General features: G+C 53.0%; 1 protein-coding gene across 4 annotated transcripts in view; it reads left to right on the top strand.

Moving 5' to 3' along the window:
* Positions 1 to 22,771, top strand: part of Ttc7b (tetratricopeptide repeat domain 7B) — a 213,800-nt gene that overhangs the window by 12,804 nt on the left and 178,225 nt on the right. For all 4 annotated transcript variants that reach the window (XM_048362268.1, XM_048362269.1, XM_048362270.1 and 1 more), the window contains exons 2-3: positions 8,709 to 8,863; positions 12,502 to 12,670. In XM_048362268.1, the coding sequence (XP_048218225.1) occupies positions 8,709 to 8,863; positions 12,502 to 12,670 (324 nt within the window). The remainder of the gene's footprint in view (positions 1 to 8,708; positions 8,864 to 12,501; positions 12,671 to 22,771) is intronic.

Raw genomic sequence — 22,771 nt, 5'->3', positions numbered from 1 at the left:
TACAGAGGGGCCTGGCCCACCGTGAGCTCGGCCTTTGTCCTTAGCTTGGAGGAGCTCGGAAGAACTGTTGTCCCCGTATTACTGGAACAGAACAGGAACAGGATGATAGTCTGCATTTTGGCTGTTTGCTTTAAGGTGATAAGAAGGAGACGTGGCCTGCTGGAGGGGCAGTTTGTCTTCCACAAGTCGAGTGCAAAGGGGCTGACTGTGGCTGAGAATAGCTCAGTTCAAAGGGCACCCAGACAAAGTTGGGGGACTTTAGTTCATTCACAGGACCGACAGGAGCAAAGTTGACTCTTCTATCACCTCTCACTTGACTACTGTGGGGACCCTCCCCCGCCTCCCCCCACCAGTGGACAGAGGGAACTTGCCGAGTCTTAAATCTGAGTATTTTAGCCCTGCTTATTAGACCTCCAAGACCTCTCCTCCGGTTAGAAGGCGTGCCAGCCCCTCCGCACGGCCTCCCCAGTACCCTCTGCATGCCGTCTGTTCTAGAAGCCACCAGCTGGGTCCCTCGCCGAGCTGTCCTCTCCTGGGTTGCGTGCAGACTGTCTCGTCCTGGCCTCTCATGGGCTCTCCCTGAGCTGACCGTGCCAGCTAGACCATTCTCAGAACTCGCCTGCCCCTCTGGTTATTTTCTGGCTCATCTTTATTTCCTCTCTGGGGTGTGAGCTCCCTGGGGGACAGCCTCCCCCCGGCCCCCACCGCGGCCATAGCTAGAAGTCCTGTGCTGGCCCACGATGCAGGACCCTTGAGGAGCCCGAGTAGTTGGAGCTATGGAGCTGCTCCAGGCAGACCTGAAGTGTGTCTTAAAGGAGGCTGAAATTTGGCTGAAAGCTCCGGCCGGTGAGACAGCGGGCCAGGGGCACAGGAAGACGCTGGAGACCTGGAGTTCTGTGCGTTGAGAGGCTGGTGAGCTGGGGGGTCAGGAGATGGTACCTCAGGACTGAGCTGGGTTTCGCACAGTGACCCATGTGAACTCCCCTCAGGGTAACCCGAGCTGTGCCCCAGATTCAGGGCACATTGTAACCTGGAGGGTCTTTCTTTCTTTGAAACTAACTTCCTAGGGGCTAGGTATGGTGAGGCAGGTCTATAATCCCAGGTCTGTGGGAAGTGTAATTGGGAAGATCAAGATTTAAGACCAGTGTTGGGAAAAAAACAAACTTATGTCAGATAAGCTGAGTGTGGTGATATACACCTGTAATCCCAGCCATGTGGTAAAGGCGAGAGGATTGCAGTTTGATGCCAGGGAAAACCATGAGATCCTACATGGGAAATAGGGCAGAATGGGCTGGAAGTGTGGGTGTAGCTCAAGGCTCAAACCCTACTACCACCAAAGAAACCAAACCAAAATGTACCTAATTATTAGGGAAAACAGGGCTAATGGAAGCTCCCCAGCATGACAAGGGAGCCTGGGAAAAGGTAAAATTCAAAACCTGAGCTACATTTTATATGGACACGGCTCATCATAAAGATGGAAAGTCATGAAACTGAGCCCTTCTGTAGTAGGACATACTTTTCAACCCCCTCCACACTATCTCTGGGTCCTGTGACGTCACTCTCGGAACATCCGTGAGTGTCTTCAGAAGGGTTCTGCCCTCTGTATAGTCAGAAAGCACATCCTGTGTTTACACGCTGTCATGCTATCCTCCCTGCCCCCTTCTGTCTCCTGCTTTTTTCACCTGTGAGATGGTTTGCTATCCGCTCTTGCCTGGGCTGTTCATGTGTGGAGCCTGGGCTAAGACAGCTCCCTTCCCCACGACCTTCCACTCACCAGTGGCTTGATGGGGGCCAGGCCAATCTGCCCAAGCATGCCCCGTGGGACCACAGAGAGCCAGGGGGAGAAGAAGGGAGTCGCTCCCTCTCCGCATCTGTGTGTCAGAGGTGCTGTTGCTGGGGTGTAGCCACACAGCCGGGGAAGATGCAGGCTACCCTGGAGCTGTGTTTAGATCTGTTCTACTGTGGAATGGATGTACTATGCTCCGTTGCACTTTATTATAGGGGGTCCCCTTCAAAAGACCCTAGAGGTTCTCTCCTCTCCTCTTCTTTTTCTTTCTCTCCCTCCTCTTTCTCCCTTCCCTTCCCTTTCTTCCTTCGTTCCCTCCTTCCCTCCCTCCCTCTCTCCTTCCCTTCTTCTTTCCCTCCCTCCCTCCCTCTTTTCCTCCCTCCCTCCCTTCTTTTTTTGTGTGCTGGTACTGGGGTTGAACTCAGGGCCTGTTCTGGGTGCTGTCCCTTAGCTTTTTCCACTCAAGTTAGTGCTCTACTATTTGAGCCACAGCTCCACTTCCAGCTTTCGGGTGGTTAATTTGAGATAAGAGTCTTCACAGAATTTCCTGCCTGGGATGGCATTGAATTACAATTCCCCAGATCTCAGTTTCCTGAGTAGCTAGAATTGTAGACTTGAGCCATTGGTATCCAGCTCTTTATTCTTTAAAAAGAAGAAGGAGAAAAAATCCAGCAGAGCTTTGTGTAGCAAGCAGCCCTTTTACTTCTGAGCATGTATTCCGGGCTGCTGAGATCTGTGCTATCTATGTCTGAAAATGGAGTTCCTGGGTCCCGTGGTCAGATGACCAAGCAGTTATATAGAAGTTGCTGGCCTGCTCCTTGGAGGCACTCCTGCAGATTGACACCCCTGCCAGCACTCCATGACTGGGTCATGGAGATACTGTTATCTGGGACCTACAAGAATGCCCCTGAGACCTGAGAAACGAGAGCCTGGCTCTCTTTGCCCGGTCACAAAGGGGACCTGAAGAACCAGCTCCTGATTGAATAGGGGCTTGTTTATCCTCTCCCATCTCAGCTGTGCAGGAATGCAGGCATGGCTTGCGGAGACCTAAGTGCATCTCACTGACATGTGAGTCGGGTAGCTGAGATTCTTGTGTTGGTATCAAGTACTTCCCCTGGAATCGAGAAGAAACCTTAAGGTGGTATTTTTTCTTTTCGTCTGTTGTTGCTTTTTTGTGTGTGTGTGCCAGGGCCTAAGTGCTGTACCTGAGGTTTTTTGCTCAAGGCTAGTACTCTCACTTGAGGCAATAGCACCACTTCTGGCTCTTTGGTGGTTAGTTGGGGATAAGAGTCTGGTGGAATGTCCTGCCCGGGCTGGCTTCAAACCATGATCCTCAAATCTCAGCTTCCTGAGTAGCTAGGATTAGAGGCGAGAGCCACTGGCTCCCAGTAAGGTGTTTTCCTTCTATTTGATCACAAGTGTTTGCCTCAGCTGTGTACGCTTCAAGGAAGCCCTGGTGAGGAGCTCACTGCAGGAGCCAAAGGCCTCAGCCCTCCTTGCCCGAGATGCCCAGCACCCGGGATGCCAAGCACGCTGAGCACTGAACTGTGCCAGCCACGGGGCGTGGGATTGCACGTGAAGGGCTGAGCCTGAGCACCGGGGACTCCCCGAGCCTCATGCCCACGCTCACCTAGCTTCAGGCCTGGGTTCTGAATAAGTCATGGGGCAGCTGGTTTCTGCTATGCACAGTGCCAGTGGGGAAAGGCCAGGCCAGCCTGGGCACCCCCGGTCCCTCTCCTCCTTGCCCCGAGGGTCCTGGCATGTAGACGCAGGTCCTGCCGCAGAAGGCGTCAGTGGCTTGGCCAGGGCTGAGCTGCTGCTTGAGGAAGCTGGGCCACACCTGCGTGCCAGGGCCCCAAGCAGTTTGTGCCTGGTGTGCTGGAGAGAGGAGACAGCCTGGGTTCCAGCCCCAGCTCTGGATGAACTGCTGGGGTTCAGGGCCCACGCTCTCTCCTCCAGAAGGTGGAAGGGCTGCCTGGGCTTCTCCGTGCTGGGACGCGTGTCCAGCCCACTTACAGGCAGCTGCGCGCCGCTCCGTGCGCGGTGAGCGCGCGTGGGCGAACGGCCCGCAGACGGTGGACAGTCCCCGTCCCTGTGTCACGCGCAGAGATTGTCACGGCAGCCACAGGGCTCTCTCTCTCTCTCTCCCCTCTGGTCTCCAGGATCTGTCATGTGGTCCCTGTTACTCCATCTTGGTGGAAAGTGAAAGCCTGTTTGAACACTTTGATCCTCTGCTTTATATATCCTCTGTTTTATATTTAATTCTCTAATCCATCTGGAATTAATTTTCCTCTGTGCCCCGGGTGCTCTTCGCCTCCGCCTCGCTACCTCAGCCTGTAGCTGGGTATGTGATTGGGTGGCATGAGGCGCCAAGGACATGTCTGACTCATTTCTGGCCCATGGGTTCTGAACGGGGAGCGGCGGGGCTGACAGGTGCAGGCAGAGCTAGCGGGCTGCGTCCGGACACCAGCGCCCTCCACCACCGGGCCCAGTCATCCTTATCTTTAATTCTGCCTTCCTGGTTGGGAGAGGGAGTGCCAGGGAATTTGCTTGCTTGCTTCCTTCTCTTTCTTTCTTTCTTTCTTTAGGAAATCCAAGTAAAATGTAATTTCTTTGAAAGGCAAATTGGAGCATAGAAGGTTAAAAATCTTCCAGAATGGTTTTTGCAGCCAGTGTGCTCAGCCTGAGTTAGATTGTAAGCTCTTGCCCAGAGCGGACAGCTCTTTCTGGAACAAAGGAAATGACCTTGGAGTGCTGAGAGGAAGAGGTCCGCGCTGACAAAGGACTCAGAGCCCCGAGATGACTAAGCCGTGGCATGCCTTGCGTATGCTCTCCCTTCTCCCCACACTTCCACCTTGCATTCCTGGTGAAAGCTTTGTCCTCTCCTCCCCACCCACTCAGGACCATGAGCACCTTTGCTTAGAGCCCACGTGGAGTCGAGCGCTCCCGAGAGACTGGCCCTCCACTAGCAAGGGGCTGCTTCCTAATTGGGAGGGAAAGCTTTCTCCAGAGGCACCCGTGTCAGGGCTCCTGTGTTCCGGCTGGAGCTGGGCGCCCTCACCCCTTAGCATCCAGACTCGGGCTCCTCCCCCTGGCCCGGAGCACTCACGATTGGAGTGTTTTTTTTTTCATTTCTCTTTAACTGTGAGGTTCTGTTTAAGTGATCATTTTGTACGCTTAGTATGAAAAGCAACAGGTCAGAGCAACTGTGGAGTGTCAGTGCAGAATTCTGTCTGGAAGCCGTCCATCTTGTTGAGCGCGGTTGGCAAGTGTTGTCACGCGGGGGTTCCCAGCCGAAGCCTTTTTCTGCCTTGAGAGGTTTGCGGAAGACACCGGTTTGGCCACTGTGACAAAGGTCAGAAGAGCAGCGACTTCAGCAAGAGCAAGGGAAAGTTAATGTTTCACGCGTCATAACTCAGCCAGCGCAGGGCTTGGTAGGGGCAGCTCCTGGGGGTTCAGAACCAAGGCTGCTATGGCATGCTCTCTGCTTCTGTCCCGGGGTTTAAGATGGGTGCCCTGCTGTCTCCCATTCCGACATGGAGGGTAGAGAGACCTGGAGAGTGGGCCCACTCCCAAGCAAGGGCCCAGCCCTTGTTGATGTCTTTGGCACCTGCAGCATCTGCGACCAGGAAACCTGAACTGGTGGAGTTCAGAGAAACAAAGGGGAATGAGTATTTGGGACAGCTAGCAATGCCATGGAAGTTCAGGTGCCCGCAGCTGGCCACTGGACCTACTGTCCACTCATTCTAGCACCAGCTCCGTGGCAGACATGGTGTTCAGCCTGGGAGTGTGTTCAGCTGGTCCTTCCTGCTTCTCCTTTATGGTCTACAGGGACAGGGATCCTACAGTAATAGGGATGTTCCGGCTTGGGCGTGAGGTGGGAGGCCAGCAGTGCCTAAGGAGGGGCTTGCTGAGTGGAGACAAATGGTGTCCCCCGAATGCGCATGTGGGCTGGAGGCCTCGAGCAGCGACCTGGTGCGCATTGGCTAGGATAGGGATGGGGCCTCTTTTCCATGCTGAGGGCTCGGGAGTCGTCGTGCGTCTCCCCGTCCTGACCACAGCTTGATCCCAGCCTTGTGCTGGGCTTGCCCACCCACCCTGCTTGCCATGTTCTCCAGCCTTCCTCCTGAGCCCGGGGGGTCCCGTGCCCTCAGCCTGCCATGCCCTTTGCTGTGTGTGCCAGCCCAGCTCTGGTCCTCTTCTGAGGCCCAGGTGTGTCCCTCTGGGTGCCTGTTTCCCTCTGGGGATGTACTGGCTTGAGTCCACAGCCCAGGTGGCAATACGGTTGCTTTATCCGTCGGTATGGAGACTGAGGAATGTGCCCTATCCCACAGTGAGAACGAGTAGCAGGAGCCTGATCTGCGTTCATTCCTCCCGTGCCCTGAGTTCTGCCCTGAGCAGATACTTCTAGATGCAGGCGGAGGGTCCTGTAACGGGGAGCAGGAGAGTGATAGCATAGGAGCAGGTGGGGGAATCCTCAGTGCAGGGAACAGAATTGCCTCCCAAAAGCCTGAGGCTAAGTCACTGGGCCTAAGTCATGCAGTGAGAAACAGATTTAAACCTAGGATGCAGAGCCACATACTCTGTTTTGTTTTGTTTTTTAATTTTAATTTTTGGTGCCATTTCTAGGGCTTGAACTAAGGCCTTACACTCTTGCTTGACTTTTTTGCACAAGGTTAGTGCTCTACCACTTGATCTCCACATCCAGATTTTTGGCAGTTAGTTGGAGATGAGAGTCTCATGAACTTTCCTTCCCAGGCTGGCTTTGAACTATGATCCTCAGATCTCAGTTTCCTGACTAGCTGGGATTACAGGCATGAGCCAATGGCACTCAGCTCTGTCGGGTGTTTTGGTGGTTCTATCTTTATGGGTGATGGTTTGTGTCCGTCTGTCCTCTCTAGGCTTTGCCACATTGTCCTATAGTGTTGATCATTGCTGTGGCTACCTGGTTTTCTCTCCATGTATACAGAATTTGCTTTTTTTTTCTTTTTTTTTCCAATCCTGGGGCTTGAACCCAGCGCCTAGGCACTGTCCCCGAGATGCTTTTCCTCAAGGCTAGCACTCTACCACGTGAGCCACAGTACCACTTCTGGCCTTTTCTGTTTATGTGGTACTAAGGAATTGAACCCAGGGCTTCATGCATGCAAGGCAAGCACTCTACCACTAAGCCACATTTTCAGCCCTCTTTTCTTTTCTTTTCTTTCTTTCTTTCTTTCTTTCTTTCTTTCTTTCTTTCTTTCTTTCTTTCTTTCTTTCTTTCTTCCCTCCCTCCCTCCCTCCCTCCCTTCCTCCCTCCCTCCCTCCCTCTCTCTCTTTCTTTCTTGTTAAGATTTAAAGCATTCTCATGCTCCGTAGCCTACCTTGGCCCTATTCCGGGGCAAGTTGACCCTTCCCAAGACTGTAAGAGCTCATCTCAAAGACTTTTTTTTTTTGTCAGTCAGTCCTGGGGCTTGAACTCAAAGCATGGCCACTGTCCCTGAGCTTTTTTGCTCAAGGCTAGTGCTCTACCACCACTTTGAGCCAAAGTGCCACTTGCAGTTTTCTGGTGGCTAGTTGGAGATAAGAGTCATGGATGGGGGCTGGGGATATGGCCTAGTGGAAAGAGTGCTTGCCTCGCATACATGAAACCTTGGGTTCGATTCCCCAGCACCACATATATAGAAAACGGCCAGAAGTGGCGCTGTGACTCAAGTGACAGAGTGCTAGCCTTGAGCAAAAAGAAGCCAGGGACAGTGCTCAGGCCCTGAGTCCAAGGCCCAGGACTGGCAAAAAAAAAAAAAAAAAAAAAGAGTCATGGATGTTCCTGCCTTGGCTGGCTTTGAACCGTGATCTTCAGATCTCAGCCTCCTGAGTAGCTAGCATTTCAGGTGTGAGCCACCAGTGCCCAGCTGAGAAATGGTAGTGGCTTCTCAAAGAACTAGAGCAGTACTGCGGCCTCTGGGCCTGTGGTGGCACCTCGGTGATTGCTGTTTGAATGAATTGTAAATTGCATGTACAACAGGCAAAGCTGCTCTTCCTTGTGGGACTAGCGTCTTAAATCCAGATAATGCCAAAGTCCATTTTAGCTACTAGTTCTAGCTGAGGTCCCCACCCTGCACCCTAGCAGTAATTGTTCCCATGGGTTGGAGACATACCCTTCTAGACCTTCTATTGTACTTTATACTGTATTGTAGTTATGTTCAGTCCACTGCAGGAAAACAGACCACACACTGGCTGTGCATGAATTGTTTTGGGTTCATTTAGAGCAGAGCTGCTCCTAGAGTAAGCTTCTGTTACAAACCTAACAAGTCAACGTAGACATGCACAAGGTGGTGACTACTTTATGTAATGAATATACTCTTAGAAGTACAAAACAAAAAAGATACTTGTGCAGGCATTCTGAGACATCAGGTGTGTATAGCTTTGACTTTCAGACAGAAAGATGGGATGCATTCGGGTCACAGAAGAGGCAGATCTCACTGGCCCTCTCTTGCAAGTACGTCATGGTTGGTTTTATGTGTGTTTTACTGGATCACTGTATCTTATCCCAGGACAGCTTCATTGTTTCCTTTTTGATCTTGAACTCTCTCCATGTTAATACAGACCCATCTTTCTAGCGTCAGCAAATGTGTGGCAAAGGAATGTCCGAGTATGTGAGCCAGCACTATGGTGGCATCCCTTACTAGGGAGTAGGGCTCACTGTTAGAGGGTCCCCACATAGACCCGTTTAGACAAAGTTCTAGAAGGGCCCTGAAGGCCTTGTAGCATTGGTGCAAGGGTCTTCAAGCCTTTGTTATGGGGGGGGGGTGTCCTCAGGCCATTGGTGAGGGTCCTGAGGTCTTTGTTGTTGGGGTCTTCAGGCCATTGGTGCGGGGGTCCTGAGGCCTTTGGTACAGGGATCCTGAGACCCTTGGTGCCGTTCCTGACTCCCTCCTTCTTGCAGATGACATGGCGGAACTCCTCCTGGGGGAGGCAAAGCTGGAGCAGCACCTGAAGGGGCACCCCCTGCGGCAGGGGGCCAGTCCCCGAGGCCCCAGGCCCCAGCTGACTGAGGTCCGCAAGCACCTGACCGCAGCCCTGGATCGGGGGAACCTCAAGGTATTGTGGGCCCCTCGGATGAGAGCGTACCCCGGGGAGGGCTGGCGGCATCTCTGGGCAGCGTGTGGCTGGAAGGATGCCCAGGGAGGGACCAGTAGGCTGGCTGACCGCCCGAGGGGCTGCAGCCCCAAGGGGTCTCCGGTGAGTCTTCAGTGTCCGCCTTCTGAGCCAGGGCACCCTTCTTTCCTGGTGCTCGAAACATCACTCAGAGCTCAGCCCGATGCCCTGCCCTGCCCTAGGAAAGAAAGAAGTCAATCGGGAGGTTATGAATGCACCAGTTCCTGCCTCCGTCATGTTGCTCATGAATGGCACAGGCTGCCGTGGCCCAGAGCTGGTGCCAGCAGGCCTGGCACCTCCTCGGCGTGCGTGGGAACAGTAACTTCCCCGGCGTGAGCCAGGGCCCCCGTCTCCCGCCCTGGGGCATCTCAGGAGCTGCCCTTCTGCTTCTCAGCTCTGTTTTCTGTCTCCTTGTGTGTGTGTGTGTGTGTTACTTCTTCCTTCTTGTGCCCCAACCCCCCAGTCTCCTGCCTCTTCCCCGGGACCCCCTCTGCCTCCCTTGGCCTGCTCCTTCGTCCTCCAGCCCCTTCATCCTGCCCCAGATGCTTCCTCTGCCCTTCCCGCCCTCTGAGCTCACTGACCCTGAGACTGGCGTCGGCCATTGGCATGCCAGCCATTCCCGCTCACCTTGTTCAAGGTTCCCTTTCTCCCCAGTATGACTTTTCCCCAGAGCACAGGCAACCGATGGTTTCAAGCTGCGGCATCTTTTCCTTCCAGATGAGTTGCTTCTGTTTGTCTTCTCTTCCTGTCTCTGAGGGCTACTTCTCTGGCCTTGGCTCTTCTCTGGCTGCACGTTTCCCTTCCTTCCCCCTGGAAGCTGAATTTTCTTTGGCTTTACCTTCTCCATCTCTAACCACAAATTGGTGTCTGCTTCCAGCTTGCTGTGCGATCCTGGGGTGGGGGGGTCACTTCTCTGGGGGGCTCATTTTCTGTGGGTTTGAACGGAGCGAGGTGGACCGGGGCCTCTTGGCTTCTGTGTGCTCCAAGCTGGAAGCTTTCACCTGAGCCATTCTCTCTCCTTGTCGTTGGGCCTCCTGAATGCTGTTGCAATTGAGGCCATGGTTCAGTCAGAGACCACTTGTGTGTATCAACTCAGCTTAACCAAGGAGCGCCACCTGACCCTGGGGGTAACTCTTGGTCAGCAGGAGGGGGGCAATAGGTCCAAAGTCCAGAGGTCATAGGGACTGCCAGGCACCACCAAATGTTTTGCCAGGAGGTGGGAGGCAGTACCTGCATGGTAAGGGGAGGCCTCTTGCTTCCTCTCTTCCTACTCTCAACCCCCTACTTTCATCTTGAAAAATGAGCCATTTGTTTCACCAGTTGTTGGGCCTCATCCTTTACCAACCAGATGTGGCCGTATAAACATTGGATTTTAAGATCAAATTCCAGTTTGAGTCCCAGTTCTGGACATGTAAAAATGCATTGTGTTGGGAAATTACCGACTTCTTTGAACTTCATGTTTCTCAGTTGGATGCCTCCATTGTTCAGGATTGCTCTGAGGCTCAACTGTAGATGGTCTTTAAAACTGTAACACCCCAGCCAGGACATCGACTGGCATGCCATTGCATCTACCTAAGAATTTCTCTCTCCTTGCTTTTTTTTTTTTGGTGCCTGTCTTGAGGTTTGAACTCAGGGCCTGGGGGGCAGTCCCCGAGCTTGTTTTTGCTCAAGGCTAGCACTCTACCACTTTGAGCCACAGTGCATTTCCAGCTTTTTGGTATTTCATTGGAGATAATAGTCTCACAGACTTTCCTGCTCGGGCTGGCTCTGAACTATGACCCTCAGATCTCAGCCTTCTTGATTGGCTAGGATGATAGGTGTGAACCACCCACACTGGCTCCCATTGCTGTTTTTTTTTTTTTTTGTTTTGTTTTGTTTTGTTTTACTTCTTCTGCCTTATACAGAATGTTCCAGAGTTGCACAGCTTTTGCTTGAATGTTGCTCCACTTGGTCAGCATGAACTTCTATCCTTGACCTTCAGCCAGCGTGTCTCAAGTGACCCGAGGCTGGGTGACAGAAAGAGCACTGGAACAGGAGATGGGGAACTTGGCTTTCTGATTTAAGACAAGGAAATTCTGCTTGCCAGGAGCCGGGTAGCCGCTGTCTCCGGGCGCTCAGCTGGGGCGGCCTTGGCCGTGGCCCCGCGGCCTCCTCTCTGTACAATGCCTTGGCTGAACTCGCCCAGCCAGGCCCTCCCAGGTGTCCATCCTGTGTCTCTGCACTTGTAATTTCCTCCACACTGAATAGCCATCTGCTCCTTCAATTTCCTCTTCCCTTTTTTTTTTTGAAACCGCTTTGTACAACTATGTAAAGAGAATTTTTTTTAAAAGAACTATTTTTGGTGGTAAAATATGTGTAACACATTATTTGCCACCTTAACCATTTTGAAGTGCATCGTCCAGTGGCATTACGTGCTCTGATCACCCACCGTTCGTCTCCAGAAACCTTTCCTGGCGCTGGGGCGCCACGACCTGCCTGGTCATAACATCAGGGCTGCTCGCTCCAGAGAGGAAGGTGCTAGAGAGGGTGACCGGCTCTGTCTTCATGGTGCTGGCCCAGTGTCTCTTCTCTCCCCACCAGATGAGATATGGGGGAGACAGGGCAGTGATCAAAGCTGGTGGGTGGCTTGGGGGAGCCCCAGGGAGGGGACCAGGAGGGAATTAAGCAGGTTCACAGGCTGGAATGGCTGTGCGAAAGACTTGCCCCTGGAAAGCAAGCAAGCCACGGCTCTGTACCCATCTGGAAAGCTGCTCTTGGGTGGTTGGCTTCCGGCCCCAGGGCCTCGGCAAGACGCCCCCGGATCTCTTTTTATTGTTTGATATACATTTTTTTGTTTTGATTTCTTGTTACCTAACACCCCTCCCAGTCCCCTCCCCCTCCCACCTCCCCCCCAGCAGACTGTATTTGTTTTCCCCTATTCCTATGCTGATCTCTTTGGAAATGTATGCTCACGATGTTCGTGTTCTATTCCAGAAGTGTGCCTTCTGGTCTGGGGCCAGACCAGTCCAGGAAGCTGATGGGAGCTACACGGGTTGGTTGGTTGGTTTTGGTTTTGCCCACACAGTTTTATTTAGGGAGAAGTCACCAGCCACACAAGTCATCCATGTAAACTATAGAGTTCAGTGGCTTCAGTATTGACATGAAGTTGTGTAGTCATGGCTGCCATCAATTCCTGGACATTTTCATTACCCACCCCCACCCCCCAAAAAACAACAACAGCAAAAAACTCCATAATCAGATGTGGTGCCATTAGCAGCCACAGGCACGCACTCATTTTCTTTCTGACTGTACAGATTTGATATTCTGGATAGTTCATGGAAATGGGGTCACTATGTGGCCTTCTCATTTAGAGTAATGTTTGGGAGATTTCTCTTGTGTGTTACTGCTTCATTTTTATTATGACTGAGTAATATTCCATTGTAGGCAGTGGTGGACATTGGGTGGCTTGCATTTTCTGGCTGTTGTGAGGATACTGCTATTAACGCGTGTGCACGAGTTGTCGTCCCACTGGAATCTGTGAGGGAGCCGCCCATGCAGTATTATTGTATGAAAATTTTTTTATTTCCCCCTTTTCTTTCTAGTCAGAATTCCTACAAGAATCCAATCTGATCATGGCCAAGTTGAATTATGTGGAAGGAGATTTTAAGGAAGCTCTGAACATCTACGCCCGGGTGGGCCTCGATGACTTGGCGCTGACAGCCGTCCCTCCGTACAGGTTGCGGATGATCGCGGAAGCCTACGCTACCAAAGGTGAGGCCTGCGTGCTTTGCCCTCCGCGCATGCTCCTCGGGGCTGGAGCGGCATCCCTTGGCCCCCTGACTGGCCCCCGTGACCCTGACTTGGTGATGAAGTCGTCTATTTTCAGCACTCATTTTTGGTGAGGTTTCTTGAGAATTAAATGTGCAGCCGAAGCCGGGGTTCTTCTTGGCCTTGCAAGTTACCACGCAGCATATCCAGGGGCTCATGCCGTCAGCTGGCCGCATGACTGGTCACTGTGTCATGAGGCCAGTGGGTTGTGACGTGACAGTCATGGTGCCAATCGGTCCTCTTTGGTTAACTGGTTTCCTGTTCGCGGAACAGACGCAAGTGTAAATATCTAGTGCCACGAAGGCATTTATCATCTAGTGCGAGAGGAAAGGCTGGGCGTACGTATCGTTTGGCACATCTTACTGTCGCCGCACCGCCAGCCCTCCTCTGGCGCCGGTGTCACCCTAGCCCCTTCACAGAGCTGTTGTGGGCATGGAGTCGCTTACGCAACGTGGAGCACTTCATGCGGTACTGCACATACCCAGTGCTCAGGACATGGGAACCTCAAGCAAGGCAGCAGGTGGCGACACCTTTCCAGAGGCAAGAAAAGCATCTCTAGGCTTCCAGGATGAGGGGGGCACCTGGGACTGGACATCTGGAGGCCTTCAGAAAGTGGGGAGCCTGAATCAGCTCCTCTGCTGCCTGCCACCTGCTGTGCAGTCCGTGCATTGTGACTGACCATATCTGCGAAGGGCACAGGGCCTGGGGCGGCCCTGTTGTCCAGATCAGCAGGCTGCTTGTGTGCAGCTACAGCCTGAGGTGGGCCAGCCTGTCTGACCAGTGGTCCTGCTCAGTACTGAGCAAGAGGTCCGGCCAAGGTGCACTTCTTAAAAGCTTGGTGACAGGCTTGATGTGGTTACCCGGTTCCCTGGGGAGCCTTGGGGACTGCCAGGTTTGTCTAATTAATCTTCTAAATGTCCCTGTGGGCTAGGAAGGGATGCCCTCACTCTTGACAGGCCATTCAGACAGGTTAGTGGGCATGGTTCATGGAGGCTGTCCCTGGGGTTCTGGGGGCATCTGCCTCTGTATCTGTCTGAGATGTGGGGTGTGCTGGAGGTTCAGTCACAGCTGTCCCCCTTTCTCTGGCTTGCTCCCTGCCTCCTACAGGCTGTAGGTAGCTCTGTGTGTGTGTGTGCATAGGTGTGTTATTTGAGCAATATTCTGGAATGAGAGCAAAGCTTCAATGGTCTGTTTCTAGTCACCCGTGGACCTGGTGCATGCTAGGACATGGCAGGAGCTGATTTGCTGGTTGGTGGTGGGAAGGGCTCTGGCGGAGTGCAGGTCTAATTATCAGTCTTGAGACGGCAGAATGGAGGTGACTGACTGTCTGCAGCTGGACCTGCCTGCTCAGGTTCATGACTGCCATGCAAGTGGGCAAGGAGGATGAGAGACTCGACCCCTGAGTTTGTCCCTCATGATAGTTAGTTAGCAGTGGGCCCCTAGCCACAAGCATGGCGTTTGGCTCACTTGCTGTCTTCAGGATGTTATACTGATGGCACTGGTAAAGGTTCCCCGGTGCCGGCATGTTATTCTAGTGTTCTGGGAGCCATTACTTCTAGCCTGCCATGGTTAGGTATGTTTGCTGTGTCTGTATGTGATACACGGAGCCCTTGTCACTCACTCAGACACTTGTCCTCATACCTGTGGGGTATAGCTGCAGGCGCCAGCTGATCTAGTGCTTCATATTCTCCACAGGGATTCTCTTTTTTCCCAGAGACTATTTCATTAGGGAGCTGCTAAGCACCCCGCCTCCTTTCCCTCCCCTCTCGTAAACCTAAGTAGAGATGCTGAGGACGAGAGAGAGGATCTAGGGAACCTGTAGCTGCTGACCTATTGGGTTGATCGAGTGCGTGGAGGACTTGGCTCTGGGACACAGATGGAGGGCAAGACCGCCAGGAGCCACAGACATTTCTTCTCCCATGGGTGAGACTGGGACAGTCAGACGATGACCCTGTCTGTACTGGACTTAGCTCTGCAAGGACATGGGTGGCTGCCTGCACCCGGACAGTGGACCTGGAAGCCATGTGCCTCCCCGGATGCTCTTTCTAAATAGCCTTGGTATGAGCCTCACATGATAAAGGGACCCAAGTCCAGCAGCTCCCCTCGGGGAAGTCCAAGCAGCCCAGCGGTGAAGCTGCGAGATGGACGTAGAAGACTGTAGCCACCAGCTACCCGGGGGGGAGGAGTGAGAGATGGCAGGGCTTGTTAGTCGCTGGGCAGGGATGTCCGTCAGGGCTTTGTCTCTGATCCAGTTGGAACTGTTGGATGATGCCAGGGCAGACGGAGCCAGCCCATGGGTGGGAAAGAGAGATGCAGGGCCCCGAGGCCTTGGTGCTCAAGGAGAGGGCAGTGGCGAACCTAGAAAGAACAGGTGCTAAGCTCGCTGCCCAGGTTGCTCCAGAAAGTCAATGAAGGCGACACCGCAAGCATCTCTCGTACAAATGTTTTATCTTCCAGGGTGGAAGACTGTTCTAGAAAGGGGAAGGAACTGGGCCCAGGGAACCTGAGGCCGAGGCAGGATGAGAGGTGGAAGACAAGTGAGGAGGGGGGAGTTCTTAGTAGGAAACTTTTCTGCCAGGCTCCATGGCCTTTGTGACCGGGTGAATGGGGGTAACAGTCATGTCTGTAGTGTTCCCCATCATTGTGGGGAATTAGTTCACTTACAGCACTTAGTGCAGTGCCTGGCAGATCACAGGTGCCCACCCCTTCTCATGTCCCCTGGGGTTGATCCTAAGTAGAGGCCCCTTTCCAACTCCTCGGGGAGTCTCCAGTTATGGGGCAGGGGAGATGCTAGCTTTCTTCCGTGAATGGATGGGCACTCCGGTGGACCTGCCTTTCTGGGTGCAGAGCTTGGCATCAGTGAGTTTGAGGGGAGCATCACTTGGGGGATCTCAGACCCAAGGGGCTCCCTAGGGAAGAGAAAGCTCCCTTGACGCTGGAGTACAGGCCATATCCAGTGTTAAGGGCAGCTAGGGGCATTCCCCTAAGGGGCTGCCGGCAGGTGGGGCTTGGCTGTGTGTCCGGGACCTTACTAGCCTTGCTTAGGTTAGACCTGGCAAGATTTGAGGTCTTTCCAGTTGGGCCTCCATGTGTGATTTGACCACACAACGCTTTTGCCCTTGGAATGCACCAGTCAATTCAAGAAGTGTTGCTTCAAGGCAAGGCCACCACAACCCGTGGGTACCTGCCATAGTGAATGCCCACAGAGGCCCTGGCTGCTGGGAAGGGATCCCAGGGGAGAAAAAGCCATGTGTGGGCCGTGGGCCAGGCCCCAGGGAGGAAGGCTTGTGTCTACTGCCCAGGCTTCTCCTTCGATCCAGGAGCCGGGCCTGTCCTAGGAGACTGCCCCTGTGTGTGTCTGGCTATACTATGTAAGGTGGAGGGGTCAGAGAAGGAACGGAGGGAGAGCCCTGCCCTCCACGGGGTTGGGCACTCCATGGGGTGCTCTCAAATGAGGTGTTTCCCAAGTCTAGCAGTCAAAACTTGCAAGCCCTTGTCTTTAAACAAAGGACCCACCTCCAAAAACATGTGCATCTCAGCCTTGTGTCTCCACGCGCCCACAGGCCGGCGCGGAGCCTGCTCGGTCTTTAGTCTGGGAGACCCGAAGCACCCGCCGGCGGAACGCTGTGGGAGGAGCCCCCTGGGAATGGTGGCCTGATGGCTACCCAGGCAAAGTGTGGATAAGCCAGCGCCACAGAGGCAGCCCATTGCTGACCTGCGCGTAGCACGCATCGTTCAGTCCTGGGCGCAGGGGTAGTCTCCAAAAATGCTTGAGACAAAGTGAACCGCATACGCTTCGTGTAGTAGGCAGTTCCCACTTGAAGACTGCCACACTTCCTAAAGTCACAGATTTTCCTCCCATGCAATAGGAAGCTGAGAGAAAATGTGTAGCTGCTCTTTTCTCCTTAGGACTAGTGTGTGTGTGTGTGTGTGTGCACGCACGCGCGCGCACACACTCGCGGCATTGGAATTTGAACTCAGGGCTTTGCACTGGCTAGACCAGCGTGATCCTGCCGAGCACGACCCCAGCCCTGCTGCCCCTGTGCTCATGCGCTCTGGAAGCACAGGAGGTCTGTAGAAAATTCCCGTCTCCTAGGGCAGGTCTGGCTCCTGGCTGGTGGGGGGAGGGCTGACTCTAATGACAGGAACTGGTGACACCCCAACTGGGGGTGACCTAGGGAATGAAGCTCCTAACAGGTAGTGTGCTTTGCCCCGTCCAACCTCCCTTTTCTATTCTGGAGGAGAATCTCCAGGCAGCGCCCCAGGCTCCCCGGGAGTGGAAAGCATCCTTCCGGGGTCCGCAGGTCACTGACGTGGACTCCGCCCTTGGTCCCAGGAGAACTGGGTGTGGTGCTTGGCTCCAGGCTCCCTGTCTCCCACCTGTGCCCAGTGCATGGGGGGGAGGGGAGGGGACGACCGGGACCTCTGCTGGTGGAAGCTGCCTGGGGGCGGGGGTGGGGGTGGGGCAAGGACGATGGCGAGAGGTGATGAGACCGCCTTGGGGTTCAGGGGCTGCCCGGGACGTGAGAAGGCCTGGCCCCAGCTGGCTGCTTCATAGGTCCACAGCTGTGTTCTGCCTGCCGAGGGTGCGAAGGAGCAGCAAAAGCCAGGGCTCTGGGGGCCCAGGCCACCGCCGGTGCCTTTGGCATATGCAAGGGGCACGCGTGGGTGCAAAGCATGCTCGGACTGTCAGCACCATGGAGCTGGGCAGCATGGCTTGTGACCCCGGCTGTCTGGGGGACAGAGATGATTGGGAGATGGCAGTTTGAGGCCACCACAGGCAAAACGTTGACAAGACCCCATCTCCCTCAGTGGAAGTCGGGCATAATGGTATGTGCTTGTCGTCCCGGCTACATGGAAGGCAGAAATAGGAGAACTGCCGTCTAGGCTAGTCCAGGCTTCAATGTGAACTCTTATGAACAAAGTAACTAAAGCAAAAAAGACTGAGAGCATGGCTCAAGTGGTAGAGCACCTTAGAAAGTACAGGGTTCGGAGTTCAAACATGACTACTACCAAACCAAAAGAATCTCCTTTGCCGTTCTGCCAAGATTGCTTTATTTGTAAGGTGAAAAACTACTAACTAACCCCAAGTGATCTGAGTGGCAGCTGGATTTAAGGTTCAAGGACACGCATTCCTTCTCTCTGCTTCTTGGGGCGCTCTCTCTCCAGTTCCCAGCGTAGGCCCCGTGTCTGTGGAGCAGCTGCTGACTCCCACCCACACTGACAGCCCACGACGAGACCTAGATGTGGCGCTACCTGTCCCCTCCCCCACGACGACGTTGCATTGTTCTTAATATAGACACGACACGTGTGCATTATGTAAAATCCAGCCAAGCAAACAAATCAAGAGAACATAAAAATAACCGCTTCCAACTCCACAGACGCAGGTGCTGCTAGCACTTACTGCATTCTCTCCCAGACCTTTCCTGCACTTAACCTACATGTGAATTTTAAAATGAGAACGGGAGTCTTACCACACATACTGTTTTGTAAGCTGCTTTTTCCCCCTTGACCAGTGATAGTGAATACATTTTGGTAATTTTTAGAAGCGGACGAGGTGTGATTTATATACTCCTCGGAGACACATGTGGTATTTTGTTTGTTTTTTTCATTGTTACACCTGGGCTGTGATGAGCATCTTCCTAGCTTGAGCTTTTGTGCTCTTTCCTCATGGTGTGCACAGGAGAACTTTCCAGAAATAGAGTTCCTGTGTCCAAAAAGAAGTCTTTCTAGATTGCCCTCTGGCTTGTTTGTCGTTTTTTGTTTTGTTTCTGGTGGCCATACTGTACTGGGACTTGAACTCAGGGCCTCCCACTCTCACTGAGCTCTTTTGTTCATGGCTGGTCCTCTGCCACTTGAGCCATGCTTCCAATTTCCACGCATGTGTTGAGGGCTCAGGAATAAAGTGGAAGGGGGCGGGGCCTCATGTTTTAGCATAGATCTAAGCTGGCACAGGACAATTTGTTTTTTTTTGGCCAGTCCTGGGGCTTGGACTCAGGGCCTGAGCACTGTCCCTGGCTTCTTTTTGCTCAAGGCTAGCACTCTGCCACTTGAGCCACAGCGCCACTTCTGGCCATTTTCTGTATATGTGGTGCTGGGGAATTAAACCCAGGGCCTCATGTATACGAGGCAAGCACTCTTGCCACTAGGCCCCGAAACAGGACAAATTTGAATAGGGATTATGTTGAATCTGTAAGGGAATTTGGGGAATATTGTCATCTTAACAATGTGAGCTCTTCTAGTCCACGAGCATAGGACGTCTTCCTTCACTTCCAAGTGTTTGCTATTATTATTGTGTGTACAGGTTTTTTATTCCTTTCTTCATTGTCCTGTCTCTTTTTTTATGTTATTATTCATGGAGTTGCTTCCCTAATTTCGAGAGTGTTCCTTGCTATAGAAATACAACTGATTTTTGTGTATTGATCTTGTATCCTGCCTCCTTACAGAACTCATTTATCAGCATTAATATATTTTTAGAGATTTCATTCAGGTTTTCTATACTTAATATATCATGTAAAAACAAAAATAGTTTTACTTCTTTCCAATCTGGATCGCATCGTTCCTCTTTGTGGCCTAATGGCATTAGCTAAATACCTCCAGTATTGCGCAGGTCAGCCTAGTAGGTACTCGTAAGGGGAAAAAGCTTTCCATCTTTCAGCATTAAGCATGATGCTACCTGTTGATTCTCCATACGGAATCTTTATCAACCTTAAGAAATTTTCTTCTAGTTTGCTGAGTGTTGTTTTTTTTCTTTTAAATCACTGTTAGGGGATTATCAAGTGCTTTTCTCCTGCTGAAGTGTCTATGTCATTTGTGTGCTTCGTTTTTAAATATATAGATGTTTTGCATTTGTTGACTTCCATGTAAAGCTCACCTTGCATTCTTGGACTAGACCCCATTTGGGTGTGATCTATAATCTGCGTTATATGTAGCTAGCTTTGGTGTGCTGATATCTATTGTGTTGAGGATTTTGACATCTGCATTCCTGATGGATATTGGTACTTTTCCTGTGATGGCTTTGGCTTTGGTATCCATGTAATCAGTACTCTGTTATGGGGTAAACTGCAAAGTGTTCCCTCTTCTACATTCTGGAAGGGTTCATAAGGATTTGTAGAAGATTAATTATTCTAGGTCATTCACAATTGGTAATTCACAATTTGCCAGTGAATCTATTTAAGACTCAGCTTTTTTTTTGTAGCACATTACTAATTCAATATCTGATTACTGTATTTTCTTTTTTAAATTAGCTTAAATCTACATTGTTACCTTTCCATACACGTTTAAAATGTATTCCAATCTCTCTATTGTCTGAAGAGATTTTTAAGGCCTTCCTTTCCACATTCTGTGTGGTAGAGTATTACAGGCATGTACCACTCTGCCTGGCTACCAGGTTTCTTTGCTTTCGAACCACGTGCCTGTTCATCATAGCAGACAGCTCTGGTCATAACACTCGTCATATTCAGTTAGTTCCCATTTCAGAGCTGCTGACTTAGAAGATTACCTCTATTCTGTTCTTCAGTCACAACTGGATGCCAATACATGGCATAGTCAAGCGGAGGTAACTGGCAGGAAGCTGAAGAGCAGGAGAGAGAAGCTAGGTGATTCCTCTCTTTCTGCAGACACCACTGTGTCCAGCTGCCACCACAGAAAGCCTCCTCTTTGATCTTAGCTCCTAGGCAATGCCTCCGCGGTAGGTTCTTTAAGACCTCCCTCCTTGTGTCCCTCCCACCTCTGCGCGAGGATTCCTGCCATGCTGAATATGCGGCAGTGGCGTGCGTGTGCAAGGTGAAAGAGAGAAGGGCGAAAGTGATCCAGCTTCCAGCTCGCTGGGCAGGGAATGGTGCTTCCTTGAAGATAGCAGATTGAAGTTGAAATGGTAAACTCTGTGTCCACGAGGGGGCGCTGTCCTAGGAACCACTGGAATTGTGGGATTGTGGCTCATCTCCTGGGGTTTCAGGATTCAGGAGTGAGGCTCATGCAGAGGACCCCAGGGAGGAGGCAAGGACGGAGCTTGGAGCCTCCAATGTCCACCAAGCAGCTGGCCTGCCACCAGAGGCACACCTCCTGCCAGGGCCCTGTCAGTCAGGCGACAGCTTTTCCCCTGGTGTCAGAGCCTGAAATGGAGGAGCACTGTACATTGACGCAGATGTAGATGCTCAGCAGAGGTTGTTGGTGAAGGCCTGAGTCGGGACAAAGCAAGGTGAAGTAAACACACCTCGGAAAAGCCCACATGGAGATAGATAATTGAGTTTCCCTTAGCCCCTCCCCTCCCCTACCCAAATGTTCTCTTTTCTCTTATGCTTGACACTCAGGTTCCCAATGAGTCCTCCCGGAAACCACAGCCAATCCAGGCATGGCCACACATTTCTCCAGATTTCTGCACAGTATGTCCCAGTCTTGCCAGGCTGGCCACACGTCCTGTTGTGTCCCACCCACACTCAGCTCCAGGCTGCCTGCCCACTCGCCCCAACAACTGCTCTTACCCCTTCCAGCGCACTCCCTACCCCTGCGTATTGCCCCCTCCAGCCCGCCTCCTCCCCTGCCCTGCCCTCAGCCCACCAGCCTTCCCTTCAGACCTTGGCCACTCTGGGTCCACCCTGTTTCTAGCCAGCGCCACCTAGTTTGGTACTTGGGTATTGTTTCATTATTTGACATCTGATACTTGATTCTCTCAGACTAGATAATAGATTAATTCATTCATGAAGTCAGCAGATACCTGGATCCCAGCTCTGGGCCCTGCCTCTCCTGCCCTGGCACAAGGACTGTGCCAGCCACGCGGAGGGCACGAACCATGAGACCACTCTCAGAGCGTGTGCTCTGATATAGTCAAGGGCGTGCCACCGAAGAGAAACTGCTCAAGTTGCTTACCACTCAAGTAGCGTAAGGAAAAGTGTGGGGTTTTCATTCTCCAATCCTCACGTGTAGGTGCTATGAAGCCAGAAGTGTCCGTAGCTCTCTCCTGGCCGCCCTCACCCCCAGGGCGGGTCACCTGTTTGTAGATGGCCTCTTGGTTCTGATGATCCTGACTCACGTGGCTTTGAAAGCCAGCCACTCTCTGGGCTTCCTTAACCCAGCTGTCTCCCCTGAACTGTTTGTTATTCAGAGGATTTGGGTTTCTGGTTCTAGGATCTCCTTGGGGCCTCGATGCACACAAAGCTGGCGTGGTCCCAGCTCTTGTTTTATATTTTAGGGCCAGGATGCCTGATTCCACCCTAGCACGGTTGCTTGTTCTATCTCAATCATGGCTGGTGTTCATTTTCTCCCCCCAAATGTTCCCGGTGCTGTGGGAATGCAGAAGGCATCCATATTTGGAAAGCTGAGCGCTCTTGGGGGGGGGGGGGAGCGGAGCACAGACTGTTCTGTGGAGAAGGAGGGGGGTCGAGCGTGGCTGGGAGTGAGGCTGTCCTGAGTGGGCCGGGGAGGGGGCGGGGAGCAGGAAGCCGGGGGCTGGGGTCGGGGCCTGGGTCTGGGCCTGGGCCCGGCCCGGCTCCCCGCACGCTGCCCCGACCCGCGAGCCAGGCAGGCAGCAGCGGGCGCGCCGCTACCCTCAAGGCCTGCGGCGGCCTCCCGGCCCTGGACTCGGGTGCGCGCGGGGGGCTCTGTGTGCCAGGTTCTAGAGTAGCACTGGGTCATCAAGGCCAGCATTAAACATCCTCTTAAGGCCTCTTCTCAGTCAGCACTTGCCCCCTGACCCTCGGAGCCCTGGGGACAGGCGTGGCCGGGTCTCCTCCTCCTGGCAGGGTCAGGAGGCGTGGATCCTCCCTCCCAGTGCTTGGCTGGCACGCCCCCCCCCTTCCGCCCCCCCAGGCTGGCGCGTCCTTTGCAGGTGGAGACCAAGAGAGGCCCCGGCATTGGTGAGGAGCCTGCGTTTGCCTGCAGGGCTCTCGGCTGGTCGTTGTGGACCTTTCCCTAGCTCAGTGGGGCGCCTGGAAGCCGGCTGGCCGGGAGCCTGGGATCCCCCCTCCCCCCCCCCCACACACACGGAACGGAGAAGCCGCCTTAAGCCCAGCGTCCCCGCAGTGGCCGCCCAGCGTCGTCGCGCCG

This window comes from Perognathus longimembris, chromosome 14 (genome assembly GCF_023159225.1).
Source record: "Perognathus longimembris pacificus isolate PPM17 chromosome 14, ASM2315922v1, whole genome shotgun sequence".
NCBI classification, from domain to species: domain Eukaryota; kingdom Metazoa; phylum Chordata; class Mammalia; order Rodentia; family Heteromyidae; genus Perognathus; species Perognathus longimembris.
This window is presented reverse-complemented; position numbering and strand designations above follow the sequence as displayed.